Source organism: Bombina bombina, chromosome 2 (genome assembly GCF_027579735.1).
Source record: "Bombina bombina isolate aBomBom1 chromosome 2, aBomBom1.pri, whole genome shotgun sequence".
Lineage (NCBI taxonomy): Eukaryota > Metazoa > Chordata > Amphibia > Anura > Bombinatoridae > Bombina > Bombina bombina.
This window is the reverse complement of record NC_069500.1, coordinates 1,175,892,054-1,175,913,031: the sequence shown is the minus strand read 5'-3', so window position 1 is coordinate 1,175,913,031 and position 20,978 is coordinate 1,175,892,054. Positions and strand designations below refer to the sequence as shown.

Here is a 20,978-nt window from a genome sequence, read left to right as displayed (position 1 = left end):
CTTAATGAATTTTGCCCATTTGTTGCTGCTAGGATGACTAAATTGACTATTTTAGAGTCCTTAAAGTTTTTACTGTTATCAGCTAAGAAAATAATAGATATCATTGGTAATTTAAAGGACGTGACTTTTAGTACTTTAAGTATCCAATACTCTAATTTGTGCCAAAATTGTATGACTCTCGGGCACTTCCAAATCATATGGGGTAGGTCGGCTGCTGGTAAACTGCATTTTGGACATTTGTTAAATTTAGTGTTATACCATCTGTAGCCTCTACCTGGAGTATAGTATGTTTGGTATAAAAGTTTTATATGTGACTCCCTCCAGGTCTCAGCCATAGTTGCTTCTATCAATAGTTGAATAGACCTAGGCATTAGTGTTTCGCTGTCTATATTAATATTAACATGATTTGTCCATTTTTGGGCTATTCTTGCTAAGTTCTCCCCTCCTTTATGTGAGACTATGAGGTTGTACCATGGGGATATGGAGCAACATTGTTATTTTAATACACTTTATAACATTTAAACCTCTAAATTTCTGCCTGTTTCTATGTCACTAAAGACAGCCTCTTATCACATGCTTTTTATTTGCTTTTCACAACAAGAGACTGCTAGTTCATGTGGGCCATATAGATAACATTGTGTTCATGAGTCAGTACAACACAGTACTAAATGCAAGTCAATAGATAATAGTCATGTGATCAGGGGGATGTCAGAAGATGCTTAGATACAAGGTAATCACAGAGGTAAAAAGTATATTAATATAACTGTATTGTTTATGCAAAACTGAGGAATGGGTAATAAAGGGATTATCTATCTTTTAAAACAATACAAATTCTATTGTAGATGGTCCTTTTAAAAACACTGACCAACAGCTGGGAGCCAACCCTACTGACACAAGAACCAAGGAATCAACTTGATGGTTAGCATCCCATGTTTAAAACTGTATTATTTATTTAATATTAGAAAACAAGGTCAATTCACCTAGAAGAATATCAATCTTAAAAAAGGACATAAAGGTCAAAATTACACTTTTGTGATTCGGATAAAACATGTAGTTTTAGGAACGTTTAAATTCAAGTCTGTTATTTTCTTGGTATATTTTGTTGGAAAGCATATGTACATATGCTTAGAAGCAGCAATGCTGGGGACCGGTAGCTACAAAAATGTGTCATTGGCTCACCAGCTGTGTTTAGTTAGATCCCAGTCATCTATTGCTGCTCTGTAACCGACTTTAACAATGTGTTTAATCCCTTTTCAGGAGTTAGACACATCGTTATATACAAGCAATAGTGCAATGCTACAATGCTCTAATATATTAATTCTCTTTGTGCAGTTTTATGTCCCTTTAAGATTTGAATCCCTCATATATTCCATCATAACAAGCAGAGGTTCCTTACATAATGTTAGATTTTTTAATTAAAATGCATTCTATGTACAGAACAGCTACTATAGTTATCTGCCGTCATAGTATACACGCACTGAAAAACAGACACATCATTCAGATCATTACAATCTCCCGGCATACAGAAGAACCAGTCAGTCAGTTGTGCCCTATATTGTCACTGGAATCCACAGTACCCCTTCACACTACTTTCCCATGGTCATTCCGAAAATTATTTTAAAAGTAATTTATGCTCCTTTGCAATCACCATGATTTTCCAGCAATTATTGTTGCTATATAAAATTAGCATATTTATGTATGAAGGCAAAAAGCTGCACCAGAAAAAATATAGGTGACTCTTCTTTTGAGATAAGCTGTAGAAAACCCCACCTTAGTGCTTAATTATGGATAAATTAGATGCAGATATGAAAAAAAAAATACTTTGTCACTTTAATGTGCATTTTCCTTTATCTCTTGCTGAAAATCAGATATTCTGTCTATGGAGTCAGACAATTTACATGCTGCAGAATCCTCTCTGAAATGTCTGGCTGCTGTAAAAATTCAGCTGTAGCATCAGAGATTTGCAGGTGTCCTGTAGCTGTCCTATATGTGACATTTACCGTTAGATTGCAGTCAGCTATCTCACATTCCTGCTGCTTCTCTCTACCACATTCCCTTTCCTATTCCTATGTCTCTCTTGTCAGATACTATAGCACATGAAACCCCTTAGCAACAGGGACGGTGCTAATTTTATTCATAGGATGAAAAATAGAACTTTCAATACATTTAAAGCAAACACTGCATACAAAAGCTTTTTCAGTTTCATTTAAAGATAATACAGGGAAAGTAAATTCTAGAGAACTATATACCATAAATTGTACCTTTGCTAAAAAGCAAGTTTAGAATTTGTACACTAACGCCAGCAGCTGGTCTGCTCGAGTACATAAATGATTGGTTATTTATATCACAAATTAAAAATAATGTGAAGAACTGTGTAATTATACTTTATGTGTCTGCTTTTACGTAGGTAAATTGTTTCATTAATAAGCAGATTTAAATTAAAAATAAAAGTATGAAACTCTATTATAAGCAGAAAACAGTTTAAAGGGGCATGAAAATCAAACCTAAACTTTCATGATTAAGAGTATGCAATAAAAAAACAACAACAAAAAATTTCAAATGACTTCTATTATCAAACTGACTTTATTCTCTTGTATCTGTTGTTTTTTTTTATATAGATCATATCTAGATATGCTCAGGTGCATGCACTCATATTGCAAACCCAGCGGTCATATACTGCCCAAGACTTTTTTAAATTGCATACTCTGTCTGAATGATGAACGCATCATTTTAATATTACTGTCCCTTTAAAGGAAATTTCTAGTATAAGGCAAAAATATGTTATAAGCTTATTCTTAGTCAATTATTTATGCAACAGTTATTCGGCACCTAAAGTTCATCACTACAATTGTGGAGAAGACACTATATAGGTGGCCCTCGATTTACAGCGGTTCAATTTGCACTGTTTCAGAATAACAACCTTTTTTTCCAGTCATGTGACTGCTATTAAAAAGCATTGAGAAGCAGTGAATTGATTAAAATAGCCAATAGGTGGAGCTGTCCGCTTGTGTTGCAGCAAAGCCAAGCAAGCTGAAATTAATCAGTTTAACCAGACCTGAGCTATGGAGCAAATTTCAAAGGAACAAGATCTTCCTGTCTATAAATCAGTCCAGATTGGAATGCATAGAAAGAACTGTTTGCAGAAAAATGCAAGTGAAGTATGTGTTGTGTGATTATTTTATTAGGTTTATAATGCTGTTTAGCAAATGTTTTTGTTCATTTAACTTAGTTTAATTATATATTATGTTGTGTGATTATTTTATTAGATTTATAATGCTGTTTAGCATTTAAAGTCTTCATTTTAAAGCTTTAAAAATAATGTATTAGGTGTTACTTATGACAATTTTGAGAGGGGCCTGGAACCTAACTCCCTCACTTCCCATTGACATACATTATAAACTGGGTTTCAATTTACAACGGTTTCAATTTACAACCATTCCTTCTGGAACCTAACCACGGCGTAAACTGAGGGCTACCTGTATTGTGTTCAAGCAGCCTCACTGTATTTATTGTAGCTTTAAATCTACATCTCCCTCTTTAGCTTGAAAAATCACTTACTTAGTTTTTAAGTAAGTCTTTGTTAAGATTATGATTAGGTTGCTGTATCCACAAAAAAATAATAATTATATATATATATATATATATATATATATATATATATATATATATATATATATATATATATATATATATATATATATATATATTATACTGGACCACATTTGTTACAGTTTCAGGAGTAATTTGTGAAAGGACTAATTACATAAATACTAGATGAGAGATGGATAGCTCTCCCACAGAAGTGGTGGACCAAATGAGGTAAAGGAATTAATGACATTTCACAATATGCACAAGGCAGGAATGAATGAAGCCTACACGTTAATAGGAATATAATACGATATAGAGGTCTTCTTGTTGGCTAAACTAATTAAGCTTACACTTTAGATCTCAATATGAAAGTACTTGATGTGTAATCTGGTTACAAGCTGCTATCAAAAACTATTGTTTTATCCAAATTTATAATTTTACAATTTTGTTTAAAATATTTTATGTCACTAAACCATAACTCTCAAAAATGAGATTTTTGTTTCTGGAACAGGAGGTGACTTCTTGGTGGCCTGTGGATACATTTTGGGCAGTCCATAGACAGGATGATGGTGGTACATACAGTATATGGTGTTAAAGGGATCATTTCATGCCCCTCCCTCTAATCATAAGTGCTGCTATCACGGAAACCTAGGTTACACTGCTGGTATCTGAAGAAGAGTTACTGCACATGCGCAAACAGGTCAACACTGGAATGTAGTGAAAGATAGATTTTGACATGGGAATAACCTCAGCACTATGCTTATAACATGTGTTCAGTGTTTAATGTCCCTTTAAGGAAGTCTAGGTGCTTTGTTGGACATTTCTGGGCATGCAGGAGTGATTCAGTCAAGTGCTGTGGTAAATCTTGCTTGTGTTAGATTCATCTCTGCTTCAGGGAAAATTACTGATGTGTAAAAAGAAATGTGTACACATTAACAGCTGATGTAAGAGGTGATCAGGTAGCCTAGCACATTAATCTCTATATTACATTGTGTTCATTCTGGCTGCAAGGCTGTGGCATCAGCTAATGGAATGCACAGATAACCATATGTGCATAATGCTGATACATGATTCTTAATGACATAGCAAAAGTGATTAACGGGACCAAAACTGTGAATTTATAGTCTCTTCAGATCATGGGACAATGCAAACTACAAAATAAATTAACAAGTTACTATTCAGAAGGGTGATTATCTAGCAATTACACTAATATGTAGCTCAGGAATATAAAAAATTCTAAACTGAGAAAATAAAACCACTAATTTGACTAGCTAAAATGCAAAAATGTTCAAACAATATATATATATATATATATATATATATATATATATATATATATATATATATATATATATATAAAAACTTTCTTAGAATTAAAAATATTTTTTCTAAACATGGGCTGACTCCAGTCCTAGTGGGCCACATGTCCACTAGGAATGTGACCATAGATAAATATTTTACAACATATTGTGTAGCCTCCAAGCCAGCCCCTGCACTGCTTTTCTTTTAATCTACTCATTTCTGTATGATACAACTAGTCACATGTTGTACCATTAAGGCCTTTTTTTTTTTTTTTTCAATGAAAGCATACTTGTGTATGTATAACCTGCCGCTCTGCATGTGCAGCATCATTTAAACTGTAGAGTTGAGCAAACAAACTTATGGAAGCATGCTCCCATCCACAAAATAGGCTCTGCAATATGGCCTCTGACTGACCATACCAGGTAGGGTTGTAAAGATGAAACAAGCAGGCAGTGAGGAGCTGGCTTGGAAGCTGCAGATATGTTAAGTAAACATGTAAATATTATAATATTAAATACATTTGACCTTCTTCCTACTACATGTTTCTATGCATTCTTGCACTTACACTTCTATTAAAGCTCAATACCGCTTTAGAGATCTTCCCGAAATCACAATTGGTCTATAACCCTCATAGTAAGAGGTTTATATATTTTCTATTATAATCTATTTTCAGTCATAGCTAATATGCCATACTCAAAATGAATTTTGTCATTTCAAAAGTCCTACATCGTACAAATAAACGCTACTGTAACAGAAGATTATCATATTTACAGACAACATACAAAAACATTCTAGGGCAAGCATATAATTGAACTATATATTATTTAACCAGAAAACATGAGAATTATTAAAATAAATCTACTTACTCAAAGAAGGTTGTCCATCCAGTTTCATCACTTTTAGTTGCTAAAAGACCACTATTGCCATGATAGGTAAATAATACCAATTCTTGCCCCTGTGCAGTCATGCTTTTTAAACATCCGTTGGTTCCGATGGTTAACCAAATCACTTGGTTATCTGGTGATACAATTCTCACAGGCATTCGATTTGGATCTCGTCGGATTCTGAGTGTGTTTCCATTGCTGTCAGTAACTACAGTGATATCATTTTCATTACTGTAGCTGAAATTATACAGATACTCTCCAGTTACTAAACTCATTGTGTATTGATGTGTGCCATTTATATCAAAAAGATAAAGCTCTTCATCAGCTGGAGAGGCAACCTCATAATAGTTAAATGAATTAAGAAATGGTCGGTTTCTTGAAACTGCCCGAATTCTAATATTCCCCAGATCAGCAATGTACAATGTTCCATCAGGAGATGCTGCTAGAGATGATGGTGCGCTGAGCTTTGCGTCTTTTGCATACCCATCTCCATTTTGATAGCAATCACAGTTAGCATCATTTTTACAATCACAATCTGATGGTATGCCCGCAACCATTGAAATTTCTCCATCAGTGGTGACTTGTCTTATCCTATTGACCTTCTTTTCGTCTGTTTCTGTGATATAAAGTACTCCATTATAGGACACTGAAATAGCAGTTGCCGACTCTAAAATGGCTTGAACAGCATATTTTCCAACTGTGTACTCAACACCTGGTACCTGGCAATACATTGGCCTACCAGCTGCTATACGAACTTGACGATTTTCAGTAATTTGTAAAACAACATTGTTGTCCAAAACATAAATGGAATTATCCATCGGATTGATAGCCAAATCTGTGGGCCATTCTAGTCTCACCTGAAAGAAATCAAGTACAAAACATGTAGATGTAAAACAGCTGTATAGATACACTAAAATAAGCCCTGAAAATTGTACATAAGGGAAAACAACTCTATACCGATTAAACTAAAAAGTCCAGGGAAAAAAAAAAGACTATTACAATTGCATACAGGTAGAAATGCGCTCTACCAGGAACGAACACCAGCTCAGTAGCTTGTTCTATGGTTACCACCTAGGAGCAGCCTCATTTAGCCAAATTTTGCTTTTCATAGAGGAGAACTTTTCTGAAGTAAATCAGTCTGATCCCCCTCCTAGTAAGGCCAGTCCCGACCCAAAATACCAGGAAATTCTCCTCTGAAAAAGAAACATTACAACCCCCGACAAACATTTCTGTGGACATTGTCAGTGAGGTGCAACCATATTCCTCTAAACACATAGGGCAAGGAGTCCACATCTGGTTTCTCCCATCACCCTTAGAAAGACTTCCCCAGGTCATAATACAAATGCATATAACTGTCATATTCTGCATACATTTTATTTAAACAACTAAATCTAGTCTAAATAAAACAAGAAGACACAATTATTTTATATAACTAACCACTTCAGTAATGGCACATATGTGATAATCAATCTCCTACACAGGTTTATTTCTTAGAAAAATGTACAGTCTTGTTGTTAATCAGAGAAATCAGGCTACACGCAGGTTGCAACTTTTTCACTGATCTCACAAGTTTACTGAATTGCTACAAAACATATACTACACAGTATGACAAAATATCTAGTAGATAACTGAATTGCTGGTTGGACTAACATTATATGCATTGAAATACCTCGCTAATATGCATGCTGGTGTCACAGGTTAAAGGACGTGCTGAGGTCAAGTCATTTGAGCCAAGTAAAGTAGATATTATCCCATTTTGGTCCACTTTTCTGATCACTTTTCCATCAACAAAGTAGATTAATCCATTCTTATCTACAGCAATTCCTTAATAAAAGAAGGGGATAAAAACACATCAATATTATTTGCATACTTATAATATTGCAGTTTGTCTCCAGTACCACTTTATTCAGTGTTTATAGGTTGCTAAGAAATGTTATTTAAAAAAACAAAACACAAAAAAAAAAACAAACAGAGAGGAACTCTGCTCCTCATCTAAAGATAACCCATCAAATACAAATGTATTTGTATTTCAAATTTTTATAATTACTACAATGAAAATGCTCAGATACATTCCTTGCTTTAAGAATATTGATTCATTTTTAAAAGCTGTCCTAGTCAACATGCTTTTTATGTAGAGAATCAAAACTCTACAGGAGGTCAATTATTTAAGTAGCATGCTGACATGAAACAGCAATTCTTTAGTAGCCCAAAACTATATGTGAATAATGAGCAGAGACAAGGAGAAACTCAGCAATAGTATGATATATATGTCAATTATTAGTCTTGTGATAACTAAATATGATCATCTACTGTATGTGATCCTAAAGTCATTGGTGTAGTACTGAAATGGTTCAAATGAAGTTATTAATAAAATTAGAAGACCAGATAATACTATGATATTTTTGTCTTTTTTTCCCCCCAGAAAAATTATTTTATTTAAGGAACATGATACTCAAATGTTAAAACACTAAGCGTAATACAGCATATCTGTAAAAAACATAATTTATGCTTACCTGATAAATGTATTTCTCTTGTAGTGTATCCAGTCCACGGATCATCCATTACTTATGGGATATTAACTCCTCCCCAACAGGAAGTGCAAGAGGATTCACCCAGCAGAGCTGCTATATAGCTCCTCCCCTAACTGCCATTACCAGTCATTCGACCGAAAACATGCAGAGAAAGGAAAACCATAGGGTACAGTGGTGACTGTAGTTTAATGGAAAAATTACCTGCCTTAAAGTGACAGGGCGGGCCGTGGACTGGATACACTACAAGAGAAATAAATTTATCAGGTAAGCATAAATTATGTTTTCTCTTGTTAAGTGTATCCAGTCCACGGATCATCCATTACTTATGGGATACCAATACCAAAGCTAAAGTACACGGATGACGGGAGGGACAGGCAGGCTCTTTATACGGAAGGAACCACTGCCTGAAGAACCTTTCTCCCAAAAACAGCCTCCGAAGAAGCAAAAGTGTCAAATTTGGAAAATTTGGAAAAAGTATGAAGAGAAGACCAAGTTGCAGCCTTGCAAATCTGTTCAACAGAAGCCTCATTCTTAAAGGCCCAAGTGGAAGCCACAGCTCTAGTAGAATGTGCTGTAATTCTTTCAGGAGGCTGCTGTCCAGCAGTCTCATAGGCTAACCGTATTATGCTACGAAGCTAAAAGGAGAGAGAGGTAGCCGAAGCTTTTTGACCTCTCCTCTGACCAGAATAAACGACAAACAGGGAAGACGTTTGTCGAAAATCCTTAGTTGCCTGTAGATAAAATTTCAGGGCACGGACTACATCTAGATTGTGTAGCAGACGTTCCTTTTTCGAAGAAGGATTAGGACACAAAGATGTAACCACAATCTCTTGATTGATATTCCTGTTAGTGACCACCTTAGGTAGGAACCCAGGTTTAGTACGCAGAACTACCTTGTCTGAATGAAAAATCAGATAAGGAGAATCACAATGTAAGGCAGATAACTCAGACTCTTCGAGCCGAGGAAATCGCCATTAAAAACAGAACTTTCCAAGATAACAACTTGATATCAATGGAATGAAGGGGTTCAAACGGAACCCCCTGTAAAACATTAAGAACTAAGTTCAAACTCCATGGTGGAGCAACAGTTTTAAACACAGGCTTGATCCTAGCTAAAGCCTGACAAAAAGCTTGAACGTCCGGAACTTCTGACAGACGTTTGTGTAAAAGAATGGACAGAGCTGAAATCTGTCCCTTTAAGGAACTAGCGGATAAACCCTTTTCTAAACCTTCTTGTAGAAAAGACAATATCCTCGGAATCCTAACCTTACTCCATGAGTAACTCTTGGATTCGCACCAATATAAGTATTTGCGCCATATCTTATGGTAAATCTTTCTGGTAACAGGCTTCCTAGCCTGTATTAAGGTATCAATAACTGACTCAGAAAAACCACGTTTTGATAAAATCAAGCGTTCAATTTCCAAGCAGTCAGCTTCAGAGAAATTAGAATTTGATGTTTGAAGGGACCCTGGATCAGAAGGTCCTGTTTCAGAGGTAGCGACCAAGGTGGACAGGATGACATGTCCACTAGATCTGCATACCAAGTCCTGCGTGGCCATGCAGGCGCTATTAGAATCACTGATGCTCTCTCCTGTTTGATTCTGGCAATCAATCGAGGAAGCGTCGGGAAGGGTGGAAACACATAAGCCACCCCGAAGGTCCAAGGTGCTGTCAAAGCATCTATCAGAACCGCTCCCGGATCCCTGGGTCTGGACCCGTAACGAGGAAGCTTGGTGTTCTGTCGAGACGCCATGAGATCTATCTCTGGTTTGCCCCAACGTCAAAGTATTTGGACAAAGACCTCCGGATGAAGTTCCCACTCCCCCGGATGAAAAGTCTGACGACTTAAGAAATCCGCCTCCCAGTTCTCCACTCCCGGGATGTGGATTGCTGACAGGTGGCAAGAGTGAGACTCTGCCCAGCGAATTATCTTTGATACTTCCATCATTGCTAGGGAGCTTCTTGTCCCTCCCTGATGGTTGATGTAAGCTACAGTCGTGATGTTGTCCGACTGAAACCTGATGAACCCCCGAGTTGTTAACTGGGGCCAAGCCAGAAGGGCATTGAGAACTGCTCTCAATTCCAGAATGTTTATTGGTAGGAGACTCTCCTCCTGATTCCATTGTCCCTGAGCCTTCAGAGAATTCCAGACAGCGCCCAAACCTAGTAGGCTGGCGTCTGTTGTTACAATTGTCCAGTCCGGCCTGCTGAATGGCATCCCCCTGGACAGATGTGGCCGAGAAAGCCACCATAGAAGAGAATTTCTGGTCTCTTGATCCAGATTCAGAGTAGGGGACAAGTCTGAGTAATCCCCATTCCACTGACTTAGCATGCACAATTGCAGCGGTCTGAGATGTAGACGTGCAAAGGGTACTATGTCCATTGCTGCTACCATTAAGCCGATCACCTCCATGCATTGAGCTACTGACGGGTGTTAAATGGAATGAAGGACACGGCATGCATTTTGTCAGGTAAATCTTCATTTCTACAGAATCTATAAGAGTCCCCAAGAAGGGAACTCTTGTGAGTGGAAAGAGAGAACTCTTCTTTTCGTTCACCTTCCATCCATGCGACCTTAGAAATGCCAGTACTAACTCTGTATGAGACTTGGCAGTTTGAAAGCTTGACGCTTGTATCAGAATGTCGTCTAGGTACGGAGCTACCGCAATTCCTCGCGGTCTTAGTACCGCCAGAAGAGCACCCAGAACCTTTGTGAAGGTTCTCAGAGCCGTAGCCAATCCGAATGGAAGAGCTACAAACTGGTAATGCCTGTCTAGAAAGGCAAACCTTAGATACCGGTAATGATCTTTGTGAATCGGTATGTGAAGGTAAGCATCCTTTAAATCCACTGTGGTCATGTACTGACCCTTTTGGATCATGGGTAAAATTGTCCGAATAGTTTCCATTTTGAACGATGGAACTCTTAGGAATTTGTTTAGGATCTTTAAATCCAAGATTGGCCTGAAAGTTCCCTCTTTTTTGGGAACCACAAACAGATTTGAGTAAAACCCTTGTCCTTGTTCCGACCGCGGAACCGGATGGATCACTCCCATTAATAAAAGATCTTGTACGCAGCGTAGAAACGCCTCTTTCTTTATTTGGTTTGTTGACAACCTTGACAGATGAAATCTCCCTCTTGGGGGAGAGAATTTGAAGTCTAGAAGGTATCCCTGAGATATGATCTCTAACGCCCAGGGATCCTGGACATCTCTTGCCCAAGCCTGGGCGAAGAGAGAAAGTCTGCCCCCCACTAGATCCGTTCCCGGATCGGGGGCCCTCGATTCATGCTGTCTTAGGGGCAGCAGCAGGTTTCCTGGCCTGCTTGCCCTTGTTCCAGGACTGGTTAGGTCTCCAGCCTTGTCTGTAGCGAGCAACAGCTCCTTCCTGTTTTGGTGCAGAGGAAGTTGATGCTGCTCCTGCTTTGAAATTACGAAAGGAACGAAAATTAGACTGTCTAGCCTTAGGTTTGGCTCTGTCTTGAGGCAGGGCATGGCCTTTACCTCCTGTAATGTCAGCGATAATTTCTTTCAACCCGGGCCCGAATAAGGTCTGCCCTTTGAAAGGTATATTAAGCAATTTAGATTTAGAAGTAACGTCAGCTGACCAGGATTTTAGCCACAGTGCTCTGCGTGCCTGAATGGCGAATCCGGAATTCTTAGCCGTAAGTTTAGTTAAATGTACTACGGCATCTGAAATAAATGAGTTAGCTAACTTAAGGGCTTTAAGCTTGTGTGTAATCTCATCTAATGGAGCTGATTAAAGTGTCTCTTCCAGAGACTCAAACCAAAATGCTGCTGCAGCCGTGACAGGCGCAATGCATGCAAGAGGTTGCAATATAAAACCTTGTTGAACAAACATTTTCTTAAGGTAACCCTCTAACTTTTTATCCATTGGATCTGAAAAGGCACAGCTATCCTCCACCGGGATAGTGGTACGCTTAGCTAAAGTAGAAACTGCTCCCTCCACCTTAGGGACCGTTTGCCATAAGTCCCGTGTGGTGGCGTCTATTGGAAACATCTTTCTAAATATCGGAGGGGGTGAGAACGGCACACCGGGTCTATCCCACTCCTTAGTAACAATTTCAGTAAGTCTCTTAGGTATAGGAAAAACGTCAGTACTCGCCGGTACCGCAAAATATTTATCCAACCTACACATTTTCTCAGGTATTGCAACTGTGTTACAATCATTCAGAGCCGCTAACACCTCCCCTAGTAATACACGGAGGTTTTCCAGCTTAAATTTAAAATTTGAAATATCTGAATCCAGTTTGTTTGGATCAGAACCGTCACCCGCAGAATGAAGCTCTCCGTCCTCATGTTCTGCAAATTGTGACGCAGTGTCTGACATGGCCCTAATATTATCAGCGCACTCTGTTCTCACCCCAGAGTGATCACGCTTACCTCTTAGTTCTGGTAATTTAGCCAAAACTTCAGTCATAACAGTAGCCATATCCTGTAATGTGATTTGTAATGGCCGCCCAGATGTACTCGGCGCTACAATATCACGCACCTCCCGAGCGGGAGATGCAGGTACTGACACGTGAGGCGAGTTAGTCGGCATAACTCTCCCCTCGTTGTTTGGTGAAATATGTTCAATTTGTACAGATTGACTTTTATTTAAAGTAGCATCAATACAGTTAGTACATAAATTTCTATTGGGCTCCACTTTGGCTTTAGCACATATAGCACAGATATCTTCCTCTGAATCAGACATGTTTAATACACTAGCAAATAAACTAGCAACTTGGAAATACTTTTCAAGTAATTTACTATAATATGAAAACGTACTGTGCCTATAAGAAGCACAGAAAAAGTTATGACAGTTGAAAATTAATAAACTGAAAAGTTATAGCATCAAGTCTTTGTAAAAAACACAATTTTAGCAAAGGATTGCTCCCATTAGCAAAGGATAACTAACCCTGATAGCAGAAAAAAAAAAAAAAAAAATACAGAAATAAACGTTTTTTTATCACAGTCAACTACAATCTCACAGCTCTGCTGTGAGCGATTACCTCCCTCAAAACAAGTTTTGAAGACCCCTGAGTTCTGTAGAGATGAACCGGATCATGCAGGGAAGACAATAAACTTCTGACTGAATTTTTTGATGCGTAGCAAAAGCACCAAAAAAGGCCCCTCCCCCTCACACATAACAGTGAGAGAGATCAGTAAACTGTCATAAATTAAATAAAACGACTGCCAAGTGGAAAAAAATAGTGCCCAAAACATTTTTTCACCCAGTACCTCAGAAAATTAAACGATTTTACATGCCAGCAAAAAACGTTTAACATTAATAAATTGAGTGTTATTAAAAAGCCTGTTGCTAGTCCCTGCAAATTAGGCTAAAGTTTTATGCATACAGTATAATTCCAGTGAAGTGCCATTCCCCAGAATACTGAAGTGTAAAATATACATACATGACAGCCTGATACCAGTTGCTGCTACTGCATTTAAGGCTGAGTTTACATTATATCGGTATGGCAGAATTTTCTCATCAATTCCATTGTCAGAAAATAATAAGCTGCTACATACCTCTTTGCAGATTAATCTGCCCGCTGTCCCCTGATCTGAAGTTTACCTCTCCTCAGATGGCCGAGAAACAGCAATATGATCTTAACTACTCCGGCTAAAATCATAGAAAAACTCAGGTAGATTCTTCTTCAAATTCTACCAGAGAAGGAATAACACACTCCGGTGCTATTATAAAATAACAAACTTTTGATTGAAGGTATGAAACTAAGTATAATCACCACAGTCCTCTCACACATCCTATCTATTCGTTGGGTGCAAGAGAATGACTGGTAATGGCAGTTAGGGGAGGAGCTATATAGCAGCTCTGCTGGGTGAATCCTCTTGCACTTCCTGTTGGGGAGGAGTTAATATCCCATAAGTAATGGATGATCCGTGGACTGGATACACTTAACAAGAGAAACCTGACTAGAAGATATCACCTTAACACCTCTATGTAAAAAAGTAATATATTTTCCCTCAATTTCCTTAGTAGCCACATGCCATTGTAAAGGGACTTTAAGCATCCAATCAGGATGCTAGTCCCGGGACTAAGGGAGTGTGCATCTAGTATCACAGTCATGTTATTTCCCTATTCAGCTTAAAAAAAGCTTACATTTATCAAAGTAAAACAAAGTGCGTCTTTAGCACTGATGAATCTGATTGGCTTTTTTCCCCTCAACATGCAGCTGACAGTAGCTGAACAATAACTGTTCACAGAGAACTTTTTTTTACAGAGATGTTCATGCTGCATCACTCTGAAGTGATTTTTTAGCGAATGGGTATTATGTCCCTTTAAGGAAATTTGGCAAAATAAACATTTTTGGTTTTTAAGGGTAATTAGATAGGGATTATTAAAATCACTAACTTGGGTAGCAGTTCAGAATGCTGTATAATTTTTAAACATGGAAGACTTGGTTTCACTATTGGAACGACGGGTCCTTACCTTTGGGAGTTGTGAGAGTTGCGTCCACGGCTTTTCCTCCCTCACCACATCTTGCCTCATCAAAGGGAGTGCACTGATCTCCAGTACCTGCAATAACTTCAGCATTTTTGGTCAGATCTTTTGCTCCCACAAGTGATTTGGGACGATATATCTTTCTGGTATTTGCATCCGAAACAAAAAGGTCTCCTGTTACCGGGTCAGTAGCCAAGTAATATCGATGAGCTAGATTACTGCTGTAAAAAAAAGAGATCAGAGGTGGTTACATAATATGCTATACAGTAATCTAAGTTTATATGCTACATGAAATACTACATTTTTACTTCTTAGAAACTATTTTGCAAATGTGTTTTGTGTGTTATTGCCAACAACAATTTTAAAATAGGCGAAACGCGTTGGAACATACCTCACTGCCTTTCCAAAATGTTTGTGAGTTTACACTACAAGCTTGATTAAAAATCTGCTACTTTCGCTAACAGCACTTCGGTTCCTGCCTTTGTTTCTTGTTTTCCATTTTAAAATAACCTAAATTAGTTTCACTCCCAATGCTGAAGCTCAGTTAGACCGTTTTATGCAAAAGAACAAACCAGAATGGCAATGCCTCCATGTATGAACTAATGCTTAAGCTCCACCTAATACACAGATCTTCGCATCAAGTAGCAAGACTAGACAAAAACATTCTCCTATAGAAAATGGGCAAAAATGTTTGCACACACTCATACATTTACACGACAGACAGATAGGAAAAGTATTTAACTAGATCATGACGTTGTCCTTTTCATTTATAGTCATCTCATGACATAGGAGAAATAGCTCACAATGGATTAAATAAAACTCCTCTGACTTCTATCAGCAAGATTCTACTGTTGTTGCAACAAATCATTGACTCAGAGGCCCTATTTAATATGCGGAGGAGCTTCCTGCCTGTGCCCAAGTATAGATCTGCTGATCAGGAAAAAAGCTTTGCAGCTATGTAAAATTAAAGCCATACCATCAACTGTGTGTCTGGCTGCAATCATAGAAACATTTCAATTATAAATAACGAAAATCATTTCACACATTAACAGTTTTTATTACACTAATTGCAAGGTGGTAATTTTAAACTACTTCTTAATTAGCACTAGAACATACCTGTGATTTGTACTCTATTTCTCCAAAGGCATTAGCAGGAATTAAAACAAAATGAAGTGCTTCCTTTTTAAGATTAAAAGTGATTTTTAGAGTCTGTGTATAATTTATTTTTACAACAATGTAAAACAAATTAGTTAAGTATGTATTACACATACATGACATTGTCAAATCCAAAATATTAATTTTCTTCAATACACAGTGCTGATGATTTATGATAATACGCACTTACAATCCTTATATAAATATTTCATAGCTCTTGTGCGTTTAAAACTTTCTCTTCATTATACCCAGTAATAAACTAAAATGAGTTTTAAAAAGAAACCAAATTTCCCATAAATGTTTTATTAGGTCTAGTAATAAAAAAATAAATAAAAAAAAAACGTATTTAAATCCATTATTTATTCTGCCTCCAATTCTCTGCAATTACTTTTGGAAAGGATAGGTATTTCACTGCCCATAGAAGCAGAAGTGCAGATTCATAATTCTAACCCTGCAACATACTACAAAGTGATTGTTTAATGATTGTAATAGCTCATTTAAATCTGTCCCTGATTGGCAAAAGCAGAAAAAAATAAAACCAAGCTTAAAGGGCCACTGTAAGTAAATATTTTCTATGCCTGTTACTAACTAACTACCCCAAATACGCTTTTTATCAATAGCATTTCATTAACATATCTCTACCGTATATCAGAAATCTTGTCTGCAAATTTAATTGTTTTCCAAACCCACTCTGTGGGTATCCTTTGCTCTGTACCAATCCGTTTACAATACCTAGGTTTCAAAATGGCTCTTTAAACACAAAGTTATTGGTTTAAGTATTTTGAACACACAGTGCTGAAAATAGTGGGCAGTATAACGTGACATCATCGGCGAATAAAAGATATAACTTTTAGAACGTTATGAAACTTCGTTTTGGAGAAAATATAGGTCAGTAGGTTTTAATTAATGTTTATTAACATTAATATGTTAGTTGTTTAGCTTAAAAATTATAACAGAAAGTAATCCTTTAAATGCTTTAAAACATCTATTGTAACTAGTTTTTGAAATGCAGGTCTTATATTAAGCATACTGTACATAAAATATGTGATGTGATATGGTGTGCTGTTGTCACTTGACTATTAGTTTAGTTGCCGTTATTTCTTCTGTGAATATCTGAATGGCAGTGGAAGTGACATCAATGTGTTCCCTAAGGGAGACTGCTCTCTGGTTTGCACTCTAGAAGAATCACCTCTTACTTGGATGAGGGTAAAGGGAACAAGAACAAATTAAAATCACAATTGATTGAGATGATAGAATTGATAGGTAAAGGAAATTAAGTAAATACTGCATGCCTGAAAAAAGATAGGCTGCTATGTCAAAGTAATTATTTCATGTTTTAAGTGCCTGAGTTTTCCCTTTCAAATTATTTCTAGTCTGTGTGTTATTTAACTTACTTAAATTCCACTAATTATACTATAGCTGAAGATATTTTGAACGGTATCCCTATAATGAAACAATTGAAGGTATTTAATGAGCAACCTTAAATTTGTGTGTATATATATATATATATATATATATATATATATATATATATATATATATATATATATATATATATATATATATTGTAAGAAAATTACATTTCAGATTGGAGTTTATACTGTATAGTCTATGATTACAGCCAGTTGGGCTAACACGTTTTTGCTAACTTTATGGTTTTAATATTTGTTGCCCAGTGATGGATAGATTTTCTTTTATATAATTTGCCAGTTTTGATTCATGGACTTAATAGACTTATTAGGAAAAAATGATTTATTATAGGAAAAAAAAGAAAGAAAAATATTGAATGTAGTTTTTGTAAATCTATTTTATATTCAAACTTTTTTATATAATTGTGCTAAGGGTGCAGGAACAATTAGACCCATTTCTGATGAGTTTACAAATGCAGAGCTAAAATTATTCTGCATCTCTATGCGAGATTTAAACATCTGCTTGCACTGTACATGTGATTTAGTAAAAATAAACAAATCTATAATAAATTAACACATTCCTCATATTAAGATACTACATAATAATTCTAACATTAGCAAGTAAAGATAGAGAACGGTTCTCTTAAATATGCTGAATGTAGAGAGTACAGAACATATGTCGCAATGTAGGCAGCTAATAGAAATGGCTATCTGTACCGAACTGTCATTGTGCCAGCCATTACATATAAACCAGCAGTTTGGTGATAGGGCAGCTGAGACGTGGAAAAAAGTAAGCTTAGAGGTAGGATCAGGGTTGGACTGGGAATAAAAAGCAGCCCTGGAAAAAATCCGTAGAATGCACACAACCCATTTCTTCTTATGAAGATTACTGTGATATTCCTTCCCTTAAAATATTTTCCGAATTAAATTATATTAGTTTGTAATAAAATAAAAAAAAGACTGATAGTTGTTACATAGGTATGTTACAACCCAATTGTATTCATGACTCCTTTTCATAGTGTGAAAATATTTACTTATAGGGCTCCATGTACTAAGCAGCATAAGCTGCTTCAGGGCTTTTGCGGGGCAGGTTTGCACATGCAAGCTTGCTTCCCGCTATGTCATTAGACTACTGCTTTTTACACTCTGCGTCACCTCTGAGTTGGCGGAGAGAAATCAGCCAAAATTCACTTGCTCAAGGTGATTGACAGGTCCTTCTCTTGTGGGAGGTAATGGGGGCAGCATAACACGCTTACTTGAAAGCGTAATGGTACATAGGGCAGCGGACGGACAGGGTCTGCTGCCTATATGCTGCAAAGCCATACAGACATGTTTTCAAGCTGAGAACCCTGTCAGCAGGTAGTTCAATACATGTGGCCCATAGTGTGGTCTGGAGAAGACACTCAAAGCAGTACATCATTCCGTCTCATACTGTGACTTGACTAGACAGTAAAAAACATTAAAAGGAGGGTTACTAAAATGGTACATGGTCCAGGAAATAAAACTTACAAGGAAATAGGTGATACAACTACAATGCCTCAACAGCAGCATCACACTCTTAAATAGTAGCTAATCACTCTCCGGTGATGCAGCCCACTGGGAAACCTCCTGGTAGTAAAAAAATATTCTTTATCAATTAATAGCAAGTCAAGTCAAGTCTTTGTCCATTAGCTCACTGAGCTTTAGTTAGGTGTGAGACATATATCCAGTAATTAGAATAATCTATGACATATGTGGAGATGCCTTCAAGGACAAAAATTTAATTTACACTTAAAGGGAAAGTGTGCCCACATGAAGGGAACAGTTGATTGCATGAATGAGGAATAAATTAAAGAAAAGAGACAGAAAAAGTGAAGTTAATAAGTATAATCATTTTTACCTAAAAAAAAGGAAAACTATAACAAATGAGCAATGAGATACAGTAAAACCCTTAGAGAAAGGTAGAGCAAGCATCTCCAGTGAACATGCCCCCATCAATAATTTTTGAAATGCAAAAAAACATAATTTATGTAAGAACTTACCTGATAAATTTATTTCTTTCATATTGGCAATATGAGCTAGTGACGTATGGGATATACAATCCTACCAGGAGGGGCAAAGTTTCCCAAACCTCAAAATGCCTATAAATACACCCCTCACCACACCCACAATTCATTTTAACGAATAGCCAAGTAGTGGGGTGATAAAGAAAGGAGTAAAAAGCATTAACAAAGAAATTTGGAATAATTGTGCTTTATACAAAAAATCATAACCACCATAAAAAGGGTGGGCCTCATGGACTCTTGCCAATATGGAAGAAATTAATTTATCAGGTAAGTTCTTACATAAATTATGTTTTCTTTCATGTAATTGGCAAGAGTCCATGAGCTAGTGACGTCTGGGATATCAAATACCCAAGATGTGAACTCCAAACAAGAGTCACAAGAGAGGGAGGGATAAAAATAAACAGTAAAAATGCTGAAAAAATAATCCACAACCCAATAGATAAGTTATTCTCATGAAGAAAAGAAAAACTTAAAACAGCAGCAGAAGAATCAGACTGAAACAGCTGCCTGAAGAACTTTTCTACCAAAAACTGCTTCAGAAGAAGCAAATGCATCAAAACGGTAGAATTTAGTAAATGTATGCAAAGAGGACCAAGTCGCTGCTTTGCAAATCTGATCAACTGAAGCTTCATTCTTAAAAGCCCACGAAGTGGAGACTGATCTAGTAGAATGAGCTGTAATTCTCTGAGGCGGGGCTTGACCCGACTCCAAATAAGCTTGAAGAATCAAAAGTTTTAACCAAGAGGCCAAGGAAATAGCAAAAGCTTTCTGACCTTTCCTAGGACCAGAAAATATAACAAATAGACTAGAAGTCTTTCTGAAATCTTAAGTAGCTTCAACATAATATTTCAAAGCTCTTACCACATCCAAAGAATGTAAGGATCTTTCCAAAAGATTCTTAGGATTAGGACACAAAGAAGGAACAACAATTTCTCTACTAATGTTATTAGAATTCACAACCTTAGGTAAAAATTCAAATGAAGTCTGCAAAACCCTCTTATTCTGATGAAAAATCAGAAAAGGAGATTTACAAGAAAGAGCAGATAGCTCAGACACTCTTCTAGCAGAAGAGATGGCCAAAAGGAACAATACTTTCCAAGAAAGTAGTTTAATGTCCAAAGAATGCATAGGCTCAAACGGAGGAGCCTGTAACGCCTTCAAAACCAAATTAAGACTCCAAGGAGAAGAAATTGATTTAATGACGGGCTTAATAAGAACTAAAGCCTGTACAAAACAGTGAATATCAGGAAGTTTAGCAATCTTTCTGTGAAATAAAACTGAAAGAGCAGAGATTTGTCCCTTCAAGGAACTTGCAGACAAACCCCTATCCAAACCATCCTGGAGAAACTGTAAAATTCTAGGAATTCTAAAAGAATTCCAAGAGAATTTATGAGAAGAACCCCATGAAATGTAATTCTTCCAAACTCGATAATAAATCTTCCTAGAGACAGATTTACGAGCTTGTAACATAGTATTAATTACTGAGTCAGAGAAACCTCTATGACTTAATACTAAGCGTTCAATTTCCATACCTTCAAATTTAATGATTTGAGATCCTGATGGAAAAATGGACCTTGAGACAGTAGGTCCGGCCTTAATGG

The 20,978-nt window shown here is 36.8% G+C and overlaps 1 protein-coding gene across 2 annotated transcripts in view; it reads right to left on the bottom strand.

Annotated features, from left to right (window-relative positions):
• Nucleotides 1-20,978, bottom strand: part of TENM3 (teneurin transmembrane protein 3) — a 756,540-nt gene that overhangs the window by 88,336 nt on the left and 647,226 nt on the right. For both annotated transcript variants that reach the window (XM_053703859.1, XM_053703860.1), the window contains 3 exons: nucleotides 14,757-14,989; nucleotides 7,444-7,598; nucleotides 5,757-6,631 (listed from right to left, as the gene is read on the bottom strand). In XM_053703859.1, the coding sequence (XP_053559834.1) occupies nucleotides 5,757-6,631; nucleotides 7,444-7,598; nucleotides 14,757-14,989 (1,263 nt within the window). The remainder of the gene's footprint in view (nucleotides 1-5,756; nucleotides 6,632-7,443; nucleotides 7,599-14,756; nucleotides 14,990-20,978) is intronic.